Source organism: Oryctolagus cuniculus, chromosome 4 (genome assembly GCF_964237555.1).
Source record: "Oryctolagus cuniculus chromosome 4, mOryCun1.1, whole genome shotgun sequence".
NCBI classification, from domain to species: domain Eukaryota; kingdom Metazoa; phylum Chordata; class Mammalia; order Lagomorpha; family Leporidae; genus Oryctolagus; species Oryctolagus cuniculus.
In genome coordinates this window covers 112,976,043-112,994,715 of record NC_091435.1, presented here as the reverse complement: position 1 = coordinate 112,994,715, position 18,673 = coordinate 112,976,043, and the positions used below count along the sequence as shown (strand labels likewise).

Here is an 18,673-nt window from a genome sequence, read left to right as displayed (position 1 = left end):
TGAGTTTCTGAATGTTATATGTGAGCTTTGCTTGTTCTAATCCTCACTGTATATGCAAACGGGGCCCCTTCTTATTTGCCTTCCCCAGCTTTCCTTCTGTAGGATATCTCTTCTATACCATGAGCAGAGCATCCACTGTTGCTATTCTCCCCCTTTCCTCTCCTCCCCTCCCCTTCCCTGCTTCCTTTCCTGTGCCCCTTGAGACTAGCAGTATCCATATTCAAAGCAGCTTGATAAAAGTCAATGCTTTCTTTACAGAAAAAAAAAGCAACTCCCTCAGAAGGGGCTAGAAGCCCAGCTATCCACAGCTTTGCCAGCCGTTAGCTTGTAAAACCAACCCAGATACGGTGGCTCTTTTCCTGTCTTGAGCAGAAGGGGAAAAAAAAAGAGAAAATTAAACTATTTTCAGATTTTTTGGGACTGAAGTTTTTAAAAAGAAAGACTTTATAAGAAAGACTTTATAAAATAATTAATGAAAAACACCAATGGAAAAAGATGAACAGTGCTACTAGCACATATTTCTAAATTAAAATTCAGCTACAGATTATGCTCGGTAGGGACAGTTTATGACACTCGTTCCTACAATGATTTCATTTCTTGCTGCAGTCTCATCTAAGTGATTTTTACTCCAGACTTTAGTCTGGATGATGCCTCATTTCTTTACCTGCCATTCAAACCTCTACCTCATCTCACTGGAGCCCGTGTAGCCACATAAAGATATCAGTAGTGCTTAGGCTTCTCCAGTTGCCAGAGCAGGCAGGCTTCCAGCCCCTTTCTTAGACTGCCAGCTATGTCCCACCCTGTCTCGGGCACCACACACCTACCCACACACCCAGCCTCAGCTTTTCTTGAATGAGAAAAGTCTCGCACCTGCCTAGTTTACAGAGCAGAAGACATTGATGCTGTTCTTGTGCTACACTCAGGCTCCCATATTACACAGCCAGACAGGAGTCCACCTCCCCAGAGTATTTTCTGATCTGCCTTTGCTTTCTATGTCCTAAAGGGTTGCGTAGAATTCTTCCAGCACAGGTTGACATCATCAAAATGATTTCAAAAATACTGCAACAACAAACTTTATCTTCCAACACTACAAGAATTATCATGCCGTCATGTGTGAGACTGGTACATGACATTATTTGGCCAAAGTAATTGAAGCCTGGTTTAAGCTCACCCCACCACGTTTGAATGGCACTGGTGGCAATCAATCAGGTATATTTTGTCCCCCAAAGCATGAAGGGAACAGGAAGAGAATCGCTATGAAGACCAAAGGAAAACTGAGAACATTTTAGACAAAGAATATTTGAGTCTCCCATGCCTCCCACTTCCATAGCCTGGTTTCATGGGAGGAAAGGGTGAAAAGCATGAGTTCTGACATGAGGCAGTTTCAGTTAAAAACCAATTTCTACTGCTTACCAGCATCTGGGAGCTCAAGGAATTTACTCAAACTCTCTGTTCCCCTTTCCCCTGAATCTGTAAAATGGGAATAATGAGAGTTCTTCCCTCATGGGGTAGGCAAGCACAAAAATTAAATGAGATAATTCATGTAAAAACATTAGAACTCACAAAAACCTCAGTAGATGTTAATGTTAGCTCTTGTTACTTGACAGCCTAGACTAGGCATTGAATAGAGTTTTTTTTTTTTCTTTTAACATTTTCTATATTTGATTATTACCTTGACTATTACTTGGCAGTCATAGCCATCCGTCTGTATACTAACATGAGTGTCATCCACATTGTATTTTTACTCATATTGAAATTGGAGGTGTTTTAAAGGTGAAATTTCCTTAGGATTTCTTAGGTGCCTGCAGCCACCATATCCTCATGTTTCTGGTGGAACAGTCACAGTTTGTGGTTAACCGGACAAGAGATGCCCAGAGCGACAGCTACAGAATGTAGGTCAGTTTCCCTGACTAATGAACATTAAACAGCTGATGGGATTCAAACGGCAATCAGCCCAAGTTCATTCAAGTAAATACGAGGATAATGAGGAAGCAGTATTGCTACCTGGCCAAAGATCCAGACAGGAGAATCGCAGACGCCAGTCACACAAACACTACAGTCTGCAGAGGATGAGAGCACCAGCAGACACCCACCCGCCTCACACATCTCCAGGCAGCTTATGCGGTCCTCGTGAGGCTGGAATGATCTTAACAGGGGCGGAGCCTGTGTGATTCTCTTCTTGCTGGAGTTAAGACAGTACTCCTGAGTGAAAAGACATACCAGAACTCTAAAAAAATCCAAATACTGTGATTACAGTGACATAGCATTTTTTGAAAAAAGGTTGATTCAAAAATGGGGAAAAATGACATTAACTATTGTCTCACTTGGGAAGCAGAAAAAAATGAAGAAGTAAGGGAGGAAAAATCAAAAGGAAAATTGAAAAAGTAAAGTCAGCAATTTAGTAGAGAATATCTTGACCATGTATAGGTACTCAAATATTACACAACTTTTAATAGTATGAGAAAACTGAGCAGTAAATCAGTGACAAACAGCTACCTATTAACTCAGAATGGCATAACAGAGAAAGAGCCAGCACTCTATTGAAATTAGGTTTACAATTTCTTTTCAAATAAGGCATATCCTAATTATTTACATACAAACAATATATTGTAGCACCTTGCTGACAATTTTGCATTACTAAATTGGGTTATTGACTTGAGTAAATATTAACAGAAGATTTTTTAACAGAAAAATCTGGCTTTCTCCATCAATTACTTGCAAGATGTCTCTGCTAAACACATGGACATGATTTCTTTACAATATTCAGACCAGGGGTGGGCAGTTGGTGTAGTGGCTAAGACACCACTTTGGACCCTCTCATCTCACGTAGAAGTACCTGGTATTAAGTCCCGGTTCTACCTTGGATCCCAGGTTCCTGACAGTGCAGGCTCTGGAAGGCAGCAGAACATGCATTCACATGGAATACATGGATTGAATTCCTGATTCCTGGTTTCAATCTGGTATAGCCCCAGATATTATGGGCATTTGGGAAGTGAACCAGGGAATGGGAGACACCTCTCCCCCCCCCCGCCCCACCCCCCCGCCTACCGACTCTGCATTGAAAATACCTTTTGAAATTCAAAACTAATAAAGACGATATGAGAAGTTTCAATCTACCTGTATATTCCAGATTTTCAACCACCCATTCAGATCTCCTGTGGTGAGATATCGATTCAGTTTATCAGTAGACATAATAATGGATCCAGCTCCACTATGAGCCAAAAATTCAGCCAGAAGTTGCTTTTTAAATGTGTCCCAGAATCTGACAGAACCACATCCTCCGCATGATACTAGGTTGGCTCCTCCTAACATGTAAGGGAAAACCGAATTAGGAAACTGAAACATTGAAGAAACAGCATCTTCAGTGGCTCACTCTGCAAAGCACAATGGGTTGGAGAGATGAGGTACTCTGAGATCAACTCCCATTCTCTTATAAGAGGGAGATAACCCTATGATATGCTCACTAATTGGTGTTGAGTGTTAAATGATACAAGGTATGTAAGATGTTCAATTATAGGTAGTATTCTTCTCTTCATTCACTGTTGTGATGTTTTGAAGCTAGATAGAATTAGTCTTTCCCAGTAAATTCATAAAATATTAATTTTAACATTCTTTTAATATTCTGATTACATAAAACCCATCTTCCCTAATAACCCACTGGACACATACAACAATAAAGGAAGAGTTCTCGTGCACAGACTTGGATTAGTTCGTTTAGGGAAAGCAGCTTAGCTTCTGATTTCCCTGGTGAGCAGCATGCCTAGGACTCCATTGATGAGCTTGTTTTCACTTTTTTTCATCAAGAATTCAATGTAAGCCTTTATGGAACTTTTTTGGGTTATTAGGTCTAGAATTAGCCTTTCATTTCCTATTCTTATATGCTTTAGAGAAGAATTTCGCCTAAATTATTCTTATAAATGAAGTTCTTATTAACTGATAAATTTGTAGATGACTTCCAGTTTGCCTCAAAATATACTGCCGATTAACAATCATGTGTGCTTAAGGTAGAAATAATGGCAGGTAGCAAATTGTGTCAGTGAAAACAATTTGGGAATATTGATAACATTAAGAAGAATCAGTGTTGAGGAAATGAGAGTAATTTTAGGATAATAGTTTATATTGTGGGTATACGTGAGTTCTAGAAGATAGAAAGATTTAGAATCTATTTCAAAATCAATTTTAAACAATCCATATTTCTAAACTTTAGATATATACCACTATTGCTTATTAATAATGAAAAATGTTGTGAAAATCATGTAGATTTTTATTTCCAAATTAAATGTGGGAAAGCAAATACAGAAAAATATTATTCAGATATGTTTATTTGTTTCTCAAACATATAACACATATATGTCTACTTCCTAATGTTAAGGGAAAAAACCATATTGTGTTACCATTGTCAGCATACATCTCAACAGAAGATCTCACTAAGACTCTGATTTACTCTGAGAACCATACAAAGCACTACACCACCCCTCTCCCAATAAGTTAACATGGAGAGCAGGCAACTCCTCCCTGGGGTCAATAATTATTCCAAATTTTGCTCTGATCCCAGTCTCCAAGCTCATCATTATTTCCTTCCAGCCCATTTTCATACTAACTGTCCAAAACAATCAGTCTCACATTTTCCACTTCAGCTGCATTTGGATTAATCTTTGCCTTATATACTTGGAATATATATCTTGCTGTACCTCCACTCTATTAAAACCACTATCTGCCATGTCTGGAACATCAATTTTTAATTGATGCTCATATCAATAGTTGGACAGAATGTTTCTTACCCTGATCATTACATATATAGCACAGAAGAAATTAGTCGTGGTATTGACTCTGGCTTGCGCTCCTGTACCCACCCTTCTCAACTCCAGCTTCCCTTGTCCTGGTTTGTGGATTCTCATGACGTAGTACTGTGTTTGTAAACTACAGGCAGTCAAACTCCACCAATCTTAGACAGAAATAGATTGGACTTTCTCTTTGCTACCTTATCTACCTACAGGCAATATATGTAAATGCATGCTTACCTGTTGCTGAAATGTTTTTTCTTGCTTCAAGAAAGCAAAGCTTCATAACAGCGTTATTGCCCTGGGTGTTGATATCAAAGGTGCAGGCTCCCATGGTACCTTGATCTGCCATGAGATGGGTGGAGCAGCTCTTCCTAGCACTGAGAAGCCTTTGAGGTTCTGGGTCTGTAATGAAACAAAACTGGGTTCCTAATAAATAGGAACATCTACTTTTCAAACTAGTACCTGTGAGAAACAATTGTCTCACCTGTGCCCCTGTCTCCAAGCACTCTATCAAGTCTCAGGACAGACTTCTGGTCAACATGCACCAAGCTATCTTCTGCTATCCATTTTCTCAACCCCATCTTGAAACACGATTTGGTTTCATCTTTGTTTTACATATTCCTTACACACTTACTGCATTTTCTTTTGATATGAGCAGGGATTTCATATTGTAGTCACTGCTGACATCTTAGAGATCATTATATGCTCAAGACAAATGTGATTCTAATATCATGGCATTTTCAGCTTATTAATTATTAATATCAATCTTGAAAATATTGTGATGAACATGAAATGTAATGACTGCTTATGTATATTTTAATGATCATTTTTAGCAATACTATTGCTTAGTGAGTTACCCTGGAGAAGACACTCCTAATGGTACTTCAATTATCTAATGATATCATCTCCAGAACTTATTAATGAAAACTGAGACTATTCTCAGAATGAATGAATAGTGTGAACGTAGTTCTGAAAAGTCTCTACAGGAGTATCTTCGAAATTTCGAAGTAAGAAATTTATAGCAATGTCTTTCACACCCTTCAAAAAATTACTATTATTAGCTTTTCTCCCTTATCTCTTTGTGTATTTAATGCAAGCCCCAATTTAGCTGTTGTAAGAGCAAGATGGTACTCTCCTGAAGGCCAACGCAGAAGAGGAGGAATTCAGCCCTCTCCCTGGAGAGTCAGGTGACCTTGAATGATTAGCTTGTATTACATGAAGCTTGTCAGAGCTCGGCGTCTGCACTCAGGCAATCTTTAAATCTCTTACCTTGATTCTCTTAATCAGTTGTTTCACAAAAATAAGTGCATCTGATGACCAGTTCTTCCTAATGTTAGCTTCACCCTCGGAGTTTATACAGTTCAGACAATAGAATCTTGCTAGCCCACAAGGAATGACATATTCATTACCCAAATAAATTAGTCTAAGGAAAAAACCTTTAGTATCTAAGGAAAGTAAAATAAAATGTGAAAGGCAATTGTCAAGACATTTTGCTTAAATATAAAATATTCATATGCTCTGCTAAACTCCCATAAAATATAATATACTCTTATCTAATGCTCCTCACAAGTTTCTGAAGCAAGGAATAATTTAAGATTTCCAGGTGGCATAATATTTAATACATGCTCTAGATTGAGCCTGAACAGCCTATCAAGTGAACATTTTCCTACCAAGGGGTATCCAAGGTTCACTCAAAAGCAATTTGGCAAGGTTCATTGCCAAAAACTAAACTCGATAAAAATGAGAGGACTGTTCCCTGCTGTCAGTAATTCAGAAACGCTGATGTTGCATAAAGAGACAAAATGGTCCACAATGAAGAATTTGCTAAGCCAAGTAAATCTCAAGGTTCTTTTTAGTCACTTTGACAAGACAACGACATCCTAATCCTTTGTGCTTTTAGCCGATCATCTATAATTTAGGAGCAAGCTACATCAGATACATGCATAAACAACCAGGCCTGCCGTGGTCTGACTCAGGTACAATATTTAGTTTCGAACTTGCACTCACCTGATTTTGATTTCACCAGCCGCTGGTAATCAGGATGAAGGACATGGTGCGCATTTTCTGTGCTATTGTTCCATAGAATAATTTCCCCATCATAACTCCCTACATGAGCCAGGATGGAGAATATAAATAACCAGAATGTTAAACAGAAAATATGTGCAACAGCAAGTAGAAAAAGTCATCACAAGTGTATCTTACACAGAATCTCACACACAGTGGATTCTCTTTTTATATTTTGGAAACATGACTCATAATAACTAGCTTCTTTTTAATTTTAGAGTTTATAATCCTTACAACATAATTTATGCAGGTAAGTAGAAATTACTGGCACTTTATTTTATTTTATAGTTAAAAAAAGCACTAAGAATAAAGGCTTTGCAGTGAGACACTTGAATCTGAGTCCTGGCTCTGCCACTTATTAGCTGTGTAACCTTGGGCATGATATTTAACCCTCCTTGCTGCCAAGATTTCCTCATCTATCAGACAGGGTGGATAATCGTATTTATCTCATAGTGTTGTTTGGAAGAATGAAAAGTACTTAAAATAGTGCTGAACATATTGTAAGACCTGAAAAATGTTTAATTATTACTATACTTGTTTACTATTTAGTAAGAACAAGTAAATCAAGTTCTAGATATCTGTTCCTGGCATCTCTTAAAATGAGTGTGTGTGTGTGTGTGTGTGTGTGTTGGTGTGTGACTTCTCTCAATTCCTTTACTTTTACAATCTTTATTGATTATTGATTTCTACAATCTTAAAATTGTTACTGCTCTTCACAGAACAAAAAAAGGATCCAGTGATGAAGTTAAGTTTGACTATGCCTGTCCCAAGAAGGAGCAATGGGAATGCCCAGATCCCTGCTCTCCGTGGCTCAGTGAGGATAGCCCACTACTGAGCTGTCAGTAACAAATGGAAAGTATGGAGGAGCTGAGCTTGAGTGGGATATGCCCATAGAGACAATCTCAGAAATTTGGAGAGAGGAGAGAGAAATGCATACTAAACTTCATATCATCTCAGAAACAGCAACATCTTTAGCTCACAAATTGGCCAAAAAGAGTGGAATTCAGTTGTCTGTGGGGGTAGCCATCTTCGCCCATGAAGCATTTTACAATGCTCCTTTTCAAAGTGATTGACCAAATATTTTCACATGGGACTGAAGAGATGAGATTGAATGAGGAAATTATCTATCCACCCATGCAATGGTATTTTCTGACACTTTCACAAAAACAACTACACGGCTTTATACTTCACTGTCTCCATCACATTTCATGATGTGATCCTCCCTGCAGGGATGGACTTCCAGTGGCTATAAAGAAAGTTCACCTACAGAGTTGACCCTTCCAGAAAGTAATCAGAGAAGTACTGAAAAACAGCAAACTTTAAAAAGAGGTAGATCCTTGAACTTCATATGGTTAATATTTCATGGATATCCTGGCTCTTTTCCTTTAAGTTTTCATCTCTCTTAATTGATAACATTTTTGGCTCCATATAAAAAAATTCAGACTGTCAAAACATGGACTCTAAATTTTCATGGTATCCTGCAATCTGTTTTTATGAGTTTCTTTCTTTGACCAGAAATAATACAGCAATTTTTATTCTTTTTAGCATGTCACATCAAAGCATGCTGATGGATCATTTTAAGACCTTGTTTTTGTAGATACTCTTTAACAAACTACATTGTCAGAGCTAAACTATGCCAAAAGGTTACTAGTAGTTGCTGTAGTTACTACTAATAATTACTGATGAATTTCTTATGTGCCAAGAATGGTGTTAAACTCTTACACTGACAATCTGTACTGTAAATAAAAATATAGATGACCCTGTTGAAGATAAATGGACACTATGAGAAACAGTGACTTCATCAGCTCTTGTGCTGACTGTTGATGTACAATGTAATACTTTATCCATTTTAGTATTTTTTCTTTGCTTTGTTCTAGTACTATTGGTTGAACTCTGTAACTAACACACAATTATTCTTAGGTGTTTAAATTTTAACTAAAAAGTGATCCCTGTTAAATATAAGAGTGGGAATAAGAGAGGGAGGAGATGTACAATTTGAGACATGCTCAGTCGGACTTGCCCCAAACAGTAGAGTTAGAAACATGCCAGGGGATTCCAATTCAATCCCATCAAGGTGGCATGTACCAATGCCATCTCACTAGTCCAAGTGATCAATTTCAGTTCACTATTGATCACACTGATAGGTCTAAGAGTCAAAGGAATCACACAAACAAGACTAGTGTCTGCTAATACTAACTGATAGAATCAAAAAGGGAGAGAACAATCCATCATGGGAAGTGGGATACACAGCAGACTCATAGAATGGCAGATGCCCTAAATAGCACTCTGGCCTCAGAATCAGCCCTTAAGGCATTCGGATATGGCTGAAGAGCCCATGAGAGTATTTTAGGCATGGAAAGCTAAGACACTCTGGGAAAAAAAAAAAAAAAGAGGACCTAAATGAAAGGTCTCTGCGAGTGAGATCCAGTGGAAAGAACAGGGCCATCAAAGAAGGAGATACCTTTCTCTGAATGGAGGAGAGAACTTCCACTTTGACTATGACCCTGTCAGAATAAGATCAAAGTCAGCGAACTCAAAAGGTTTCCATAGCCTTGGCAACTCATGACTAGAGCCTAGGGAGATTACTGATGCCATAAACAAGAGTGTCAAATTGTTAAGTCAACAAAAGGAGTCACTGTACTTACTTCTCATGTGGGATCTGTCCTTAATGTGTTGTCCAATGTGAAGCAATGCTATAACTAATAATGAAACAGTATTTTACACTTTGTGTTTCTGTGTGGGTGCAAACTGATGAAATCTTTACTTAATGTATACTAAATCAATCTTCTGTATATAAAGATAATTGAAAATTAATCTTGATGTGAATGGAATGGGAGAGGGAGCGGGAGATGGGAGGGGTGCAAGTGGGAGGGAAATTATGGGGGGGAAGCCATTATAATCCATAAACTGTACTTTGGAAATTTATATTTACTAAATAAAAAAGTAAATATATATATAGATGGATTATTTTTACCAATGAAAATTATGCCTTAGAGTTTGTATAACTTGCTCAATATCATGCTGTGGCAGAATGGTAGAACATGGTAGAATCAGGATGTGCAGCTAAAGAGCCAACCAGATGAACTGATGGTCATCACCATGTTGCCCAAGCAACATTAAGTACCACAATTGTTTCTTTAATAAGTCCGTTCATTTTGCAGTTGAGATTTTTTTTAAAGTGTGTAAGCCAAAACAAATCAAACTGCCTCCCTTGATGGTCAAGTGAAGGTCCCATTCACCTGTAGCAAGAGTTTGCGGGGGTAAAAATGCAGCACACAGAATGTCATCCTGGTGCTGTACTCCTCCTTTCCATTCCTCAGACTGGATGAAAAATTGATTGAAGTTCTGGGGTCGAAACACAGTAATACCTCTAGTAAAAAGAATATGGAATTTAGCCATTATGCTAAAAGTGATACAGATATGGACTAGCCATTATCCATTTGGGTGGTGATATTTGAAAGGCCAAAAACCCAATATTTTATCTGATGTAATCAGTAAAACTGAGTTCCTACACTGAACTATCTTTTAGATTTTCATGTTTAATTCTCCAGTAAATTATGAATATGTAACAACAGAAGTTTATCCCTTTTACAGCCATTAATATCAAACATGTATCCATTTATCAGATTAATTATCCATCACCAAGACTCTAAAGCAAAGTCCCAACATGGAACCATGAAATCACCAGGAATTTTGCAGCAATAACAATTAGGTGGTGCTGGTGAGGGTCTATGGACAATTAATGTTTGGACTTTAAACAGAATCAACAGGTTTCTTTCATCAAGCTTCTCAGGACATTTAACATGTTCACGTTCCCTGTGGTATCTCCCTAGCTTGCACAACCTCAGTCTAATCTGTTGGATTCCACAGAACCTTACCGAACTACCATTGGTGGCACTCACCAAAAGCCACTCTGAAGAAATTAGACACATTAGAAAAAAGACACTCAGAAGAAATTTGCTCAATCAATACATTTTAAACTGACAAAAAATTGGTTTTAGAGAGATCAGTATCTTGGGGCACTGATGATGAATTAGAATACAAACCAGAATGGGTAGAAAATGAAATACCTTGGGCCTGTGGGAAAGGGGATGCACAGAAATTAAATTGGGGGACAGGATTTGATGATTTGAATCCTGTCTACCAGCCTATGATAAACCTCTCCTTCCTTCTAGGGTCAACCACATCTCAAATGAGAATTTGTACCACACATTTGGCATCTGCCACTCTTACTCTCTCTCCGTCTCCCTGCAATTTTGCTTCTATTCCCACTACTCTGAAGGCTTCCTCACTGACCTACCATTGTTTTGCTTTATTTGTGAATGGAGACTCTTCCTCTCACTCCCACCCCTTGCAACTGTTGCTTCCAATACATTTTGCTTTTCTTCCTTCCTCCCTAATCTTTCATTCCCTAATCTCTATTTTCCCTCCAATTCTTTCTCATGTCTCTTTCAACACTCACAATATTGTCATTCCTCTGTCCCACTCAAACTGACTTAATCAGAGATCATGTACAACCAAAAGTTCCAATTTCATTTCCATACGAACAGCTCTTAAATTGATATTCAATCATAACCTTCTCCAGTGGTGTATAATTTCCACTTGTCTGTTGATGGTTCTATCTTATGTCGATATCAGCAACAGATCTTAATATACCAAAAGCCCGAATTTGCTATTTTCTCTCCACACCAGTTCTCTGCCTTGATTTCACAGTTTTGGTTAGTAGACCAGCACTCCAGTATCCTGCGTGTCTTTCTCTTCCCTGGTGAAAGCAAATACTTAGATTCTACTTCTGCCATGTGTTATCTATTCATTCCCCCTTTTTTGTTTTAAACAGTCAGTGACAGCTACCTAGTTAAGTATTTACAACTTCATGGTTGAACAATTGTAACAACTTCCAAACCAATTTCAATTCCTCTAGTCTACCAGCTTCTGGTATATCTTTCACCCTGCTAATAGATTAATCATTCCACTCTGAACTCTTAATACACGTTCATTCTATATGCATGTCTTGTTTTCTATGTGAAAGTTATTATTCATGCTGAATGGGATAGAAAACCAAGAAAATAAGTGACTAAAATACAAGGTAAAATGTTATAAGTGCCAAGGAGGTAAAATACATCTGCCATGCAAGTCCACAGTAGAAATCACAAAAGGATGAGTTGAGATTTGATATTCGAACTGGAACATAAAAATGAGTAGAATTTTGAAGATGAAAGTGCTTCAGGTAAAGGAAACAGCATGATGAAAGGTAGAGTAAATGCAATATTTTAAAATGTTTACTGAAAAAATTCAGATATGTGGGCCTATTATTCTTAAGTCCAATCAACTTTTCAAAAATTCCTATTTATTTGGCAGGCAAAGCCTTACAGAGACAGAGAGAGATGCTGTCTTGCTGGTTCACTTGCCAAATGCCCATAACACCCAGGCTGAGACAGCCAAAAGCTGGGAACTAGGGACTCAATCTGGGTCTTCTGCATAGGTGGCAGGCACCCAATCTTGTGAGCATTCAATTGCTGCCCCCCAATGTGTGCATTATCAGGAAGATAGAATCAGGAGAAGAGCTGGTAGTCAAACCCAGGCCCTCCGATATGAGGTGTGGCTATCTTGATTGACATCTTAATCACTAGGTGAAATACCCACCCTCAAACTGCTTTTTTAGAAATATTTTTCTCTGCTATTGTATCCTTGGCTTTCAAAGTTATGTGAGGTGACATCACTAGAATCATGGAATATAGAATTGAAGGATAACTTTGTTTTGGTTCAAAAAATCAAAATCCAATCCAATCAAATCAAAATCAAAAAATCAATACACAGATTTTTGCATAATAAAGTTTAATTAATTTTTGAAGACCCCCTTATATGCTAGGATTTCAAATATTTTGCACCAAAATAAACTTATCTTTAATTCCATTTTCCACAAACTTCTGAAGTATCTTTATATATGAATAGACCATGAAGCCACAGAGTAAATATGGCACATCTTTTAAGTTTTTATTTTACTTAAAGAGCTTGAGAAAAATAGATCTCTGTTAAAATAAGGATAGATGATGTACTATTGACAGAATGCAAAGTTGGCATGAATTTTAAGGCTAGAATACAAGATTTCAAGTCAATTTCTTCCTTTTAGGAAGTGTTTTAAACTTTTAGAGGTAGTCAGGGGCTAAATTTCCGAAGCATTTTCTTGTCCAACCCAAACAATATTCCTCTTGTTCTTTAGTTACCCTGTAAATTCTACCAAGCACAAAATAGGCATTTAAAAATATTTGCTCAATCAATATAATAAAAATATTAAAATATTTTCATATTATTAATGAGGCTTAATAATAATATAGATATCATAAAGTTTTGAAATTGCAGTTTAATTTCATAATAGCTTTGTATGTATGCAATTTTAGTTTGACTGAGAGATTATCCTTTGGGCATGGAAAGTGTGCGGTGAGGGGGGGGGGCAAAGTTCAACCCTATGCAATTTCTATTAACTCAGCCAAACTTCAATAGCAAATGTCTTTTTCCCAAAATTCCCATATTAAATATATACTAGATATATTCAGGAACTATCACCCAAAGGCACAAGACGCTTTTCATAGATTATATGAAAGTAGCTCTTCTCATATTTGACCTTGTATGTCAAAATGTTGAGAAACTAATTAGCTGACACCTTTCCCTTAAAACCTAACCTGAAATATACATTTGAAATGACAGTTGTCCTTAAAATACCTTAAGAATCCATATAGTAGTTCTTACTTTTTCCATTTCAAAGATAACTTTTTTTTAAGTTGGTACTTTTGCCAAGAGTTAAATTAAAGTTCAGAATAAATCAATCTTAAGGCCTTTATCAGAGTTGAAGAGACCTATTCTTTCTGGCACTGAAGAAGTTTGCTAGTTTCATTCCTCTGCACACATTTAAAATCCTGAGAGTACTGCTACTGAATTGTCATGTCATCTTACTGAAATGATGATCACTTCTCTAATTCACAATTTAAATATGATGACCCATTATATGAGAACAAAATTAGTTTACCTGTCAAGTATATAAAAGCACAAAAAAGCAAGAAATATTTAACAAAACCAACCTCTTTTTTAGGAAGGATGAGTTAGGAAAACAACTTTTACCAAAACTTATCAAGCAGAAATTCTCATGGAGACAACACAAGAACACAATCAACTGTTTATTACTCATGGGTTAATTGTTCATGTGTTGTTAGTCCAATTATCATAAGCCTTGTTAATACCTATCCTTTAACACATTGCTTTTTAGTCTGAAAGGGCATATCTCAAAGGAAAAGAATGGGCTTCATTTAAGGCAGCTAATTTTGACTCTTTTTTCCTATTTTCTAAAATATGTGAAATTGAATTTTCTACTCTGAAATAATCACAGAATTTGTTTTAAGAATTACTTGTAAATTCCAAACACCTTCCTTCTCCTGACTTCTCACATGATTATTTTACAATAAATCACAACCTGGACATTTCTGTTCCAATTATTTTTGTTTTGTTTCATAAATTTTTTGTTTAAAAAACAAAAACGGGCCAGCACTGTGTTGTAGAAGGTTAAGCCTCCACTTGCACTGTCATCATCCCATGTGGGTTCTGGTTCGGGTCCCAGCTGCTCCACTTGCATTTGAGTCCCCTCCTAGTGTGTCTGGGAGAGCAGCAGAAGATGGTCCTTGTTCCTGGGCTCCTGCCCTAACGTCAGGGACCCAGAGGAGGCTCCTGGCTCCTGGCTTCTGGCTTCTGCCTGGCCGAGTCCCAGTCATTGCTGCCATTTGGGGATTGAAACAGAGGATGGAAGATCTATGTCTCTCTGCCTTTCAAATAAATAGATAAACCATGTTAATAAAGAGTTAAGCAAACATATAAAATTGTACATATTTGTGGGCTGATATGTGATATTATTTATCCTTTCAAACACTTAACATTTATTCATAGTAAAAATATCTGAAAGACCTACCTTCTGGTTTTGAATAGAGATTATACAGTGCATTAACATTATCTATCTTCACCCTACTGAGCAATAAATCCCCATAACTTCTTATTCTTGTCTAGCTATAACCTAGTACCTGTCAACAAAAACCTTTCCCAACCCTTTCTCTCTTTTTTTTCACATTTTTATTTATTTATGTGAGAGGCAGAGTTACAGACAGTGAGAGGAAGAGACAAAGAGAAAGGTCCTCCCTTTCACTCCCCCATTGGCTGCAACGGCCGGAGATGCACAGGTCCGAAGCCGGGAGCCAGGAACTTCTTAAGGGTTTCCCACGTGGGTGCAGGGGCCCAAGCACTTGGGCCATCTTCTACTGCTTTCTCAGGCCGCAGCAGAGAGCAGGATTGGAAGAGGAGCAGCTGGGTCTCGAAATGGCCTCCATATGGGATGCTGGCACCACAGGTGGAGAATTAACCTACTGCGCCACACGCCGGCCCCAACCCAATCTTTTCTTTCCCACTTCTCTTTCCACAACTATATTTTAAACCACTATTATTTTTTAAGATTTATTTTATTTATTTGAAAGGCAGGGTTAGAGAAAGAGGGAGAGATAAAGAGAGTTGTTCCATCCCCTGGTTCACTCCCCAAATGGCCACAATGGTCCAGGCTGGGCCAGGCCAAAGCCAGGAGCCAGGAGCCAGGAGTTTCATCAGGGTCTCCTACATGGGTGCAGGGGCCCTGGTACTTTTGCCATCCTTCACTGCATTCCCAGGCACATTAGTAGGGAGAGTAGAGCAGCCAGGACTCAAAACAGCACCCTTATGGGATACTGGTATTGCAGGCAGCTGCTTAACCCACTACACTACAATATCAGCCCCAGAATTATATTTTTTAAAGATTTATTTTATTTATTTGCAAGAGTTACAAAGAGAGGTAGAGACAGAGAGAAAGGTCTTCCCTCCGTTGGCTCACTCCCCAGTTGGCTGCAACGGCCAGAGCTGCACAGATCCGAAGCCGGGAGGCAGGAACTTCTTGAGGATCTCCCACGCAGGTGCAGGGGCCCAAACACTTGGGCCATCTTCCACTGCTTTCTCAGGCCACAGCAGGGAGCTGGATCAGAAGAGGAGCAGCCGGGACTAGAACCAGCGCCCATATGGGATGCTGGCTTCAGGCCAGGGCTCTAAGCCACTGTGCCACAGGGCTGACCCCAACCTAGAATTTTATATATATATATATATATATATATACACATTGACAGGCAGAGTTAGACAGTGAGAGAGAGAGAGACAGAGAGAAAGGACGCCTTCCATTGGTTCACTCCCCAAATGGCCGCTACGGCCAGTGCGCTGTGCCGATCCGAAGCCAGGAGCCAGGTGCTTCCTCCTGGTCTCCCATACGGGTGCAGGGCCCAAGCACTTGGGCCATCCTCCACTGCCTTCCCAGGCCACAGCAGAGAGCTGGCCTGGAAGAGGAGCAACCGGGACAGAACCAGCGCCCCAACCGGGACTAGAACCTGGAGTGCCTGCACCGTTTAACACCAATGAGATCATTTATTTTTTTTTTAGACTTCTCCTATGAGTGAGATCATGTGCTATTTCTTTTTCTGAACCTGCTTTATTTCACTTAGCATAATGACCTCCAGTTCCATTCATGTTGTTGCAAATGACAAAATTTCACCTATTTGTAGCTGATTACTATTCCACTGTATATGTACCAGTTTCTTCATCAATTCACCAGTTGATGGACACTTAGGTTGTTTTCAACATAAAACATGGGGGTGCAGATGTCTCTTTGAAAGATAGATTTCATTTCCCTTGGATAAGTACCCAGGAGTGGATTATTGGGTCAAATGGTAGTTCTGTTTTTAGTTTTTTAAGGAATTGCAGAATTCTTATGTTAATAATAGAAACTAGGACAGATGTTCAGCACAGCAGTTAAGATGCTGGTGAGGATGCCTGCACCCCTTCTCTGAGTACCTCAGTTCAGGCCTTGGCTCCAGTTTTGATGTCAGCTTCCTGCTAATGTGCACTCTGGTAATAACTCAAGTACTTGGGTCCTTGCCACGTTGGAAACTAGTTGCTTTCCTGTGATTTTATGTGTAAATTTACAACCAGCCCATTCAGGACAGAGCTTTTGGCCTAGAATTCTAACTCAGTTTCCTACTGGTATGTAACCTTAGGGGGGGTTACCCGACCTCTTCAGGTCTGTGTCCTCCTTTGTAAAGATGGTTGATAACACTTAGCTTTCTGTTTCGTTGAGAAAAGAGAATAGGTTTCGATAAATATACTGTTGCCTCTTACCAGGAGTGTGAATGTGAGCAATGAATCTCACAAATTCTCTGTTTCCCTGTCTATTCAACAAGCATGAATTAATTCAACAAATATCTTTGAACACCTAATAAGCACCAGGAATTCTTAAACTTTTTTTATTTATTTCCTTTCATCTACTTGAAGGGCAGAGAGAGAGAAATCTCCCATCTACTGGTTCACTCTCTAAATGTCAGCAATCTCCAGGGTGGGACCAGGCTGAAGCCAGGGACCCAGAGCTCCATCTGGGTCTCCCCAATGTGTGGCAGTGGTGCATGTACTTGGGCCACCATCTGCTGCCTCCTAACATGCATTAGCAGGAAGTTGGATTGGAGACTGCAACTGGCACTCCAACATAGGATGCAGGCATCTCAAGGGGTAGCTTAACCCACTGTACCACAATGCCTGCCTAGAACCAGAGATTTATATAATAAGACAGATGAGTATATACATAAATGTCTGTGTGTGTGTGTGTATGTATTCCAAAATTAAATAAAGTACAAGAAGCTAGAAAGCACAAAGACAAAAGAGAAGCACATTTCCATCTGGGAGTTAAAATGAAGGTTCTGGTGCAGAAGACATGTGAATGAGTCTTAAAATAGGAATAAATTCTAACCATATGATAAAATTTGAGGAAGGATTTCTGGATAACAGGAGAGAAAAGAGGTAGGGTAAGTGTGAGACAGTGTAGATTTTATAGGAACACTCTGACAGCAAGCTGCTATTTGATAAAGCTTAGAATAGCACAACAATGATGAAAATGAAACTGAAGACTAAAGTATAGCTAAAGGCTAGAGGGAGCTTTGACGTATGTTATAGATACTCTGAATGGTTTTAAACAAGGAGGCAACATAGAAATCACTATAGCTAAAGTATGCAGAGTCTGTAGAAGGGGTAAGAGGTGGGCATTAAAGGAGAAAAGGATCAAATAAGAAGGCTGTGGCATTCATCAAAGTAGGAATGATGCTCTGAGTAACACAGTTGTGGTACACATGAGAGAAGGCTTAAGAAATATTTCGGATGTAAAATAGGCAAATCTTAGTGACTGACTAGATGTGAAGTTGAATGAGAAGGGAGCACCAAAGTGGATATCTAGGGTCTCTGGCCATTCATTGAAGCTGCAAATCTAAGAGAAGAGACAGCTTTGGAGTAGAGGAATATATAAGGAATTCAGTTCATAACATGCTGGGCTTGGTATTGCAGTCAGACACCTCCAGCAATCAAATGGATAAGTGAGCTTAGAGAGATAAGAGCTGAAGACAGAGATTTTTAGGTTTCTATAAAATACTGCCTACCTTCCAAGATGAGACTAGGAATTAAATTAGAGAGTGTGTGTGTGTAAAGTGTCTAATGCTACAGTGTACCATAAATAACATAAATCAGGTGGTGTATTTAGGTACCTCACTCAATAAATGTAATTTCAACTTGTATTTTATCCTGGGCAAAATTATCAAACCAATCTCTGTATTTAAATAGAGGCTGAAGTTAAACCCACCGTTTAACCTATTGGATCTCCTTGGGTTTAAAGAAACATTAATAAGCTGACTGTCAATCTTTCAGTTATTTCTTCTCTAATCACTGAACTATTAAGGAGT

General features: G+C 38.6%; 1 protein-coding gene across 1 annotated transcript in view; it reads right to left on the bottom strand.

Moving 5' to 3' along the window:
• The window catches only part of WDR49 (WD repeat domain 49), a 151,968-nt gene that overhangs the window by 47,717 nt on the left and 85,578 nt on the right, over nt 1-18,673 (bottom strand). Inside the window, 5 exon segments of the mRNA XM_051818753.2 lie at nt 2,005-2,202; nt 3,118-3,305; nt 5,022-5,186; nt 6,792-6,890; nt 10,088-10,218. Coding sequence (XP_051674713.2) covers nt 2,005-2,202; nt 3,118-3,305; nt 5,022-5,186; nt 6,792-6,890; nt 10,088-10,218 — 781 coding nt within the window.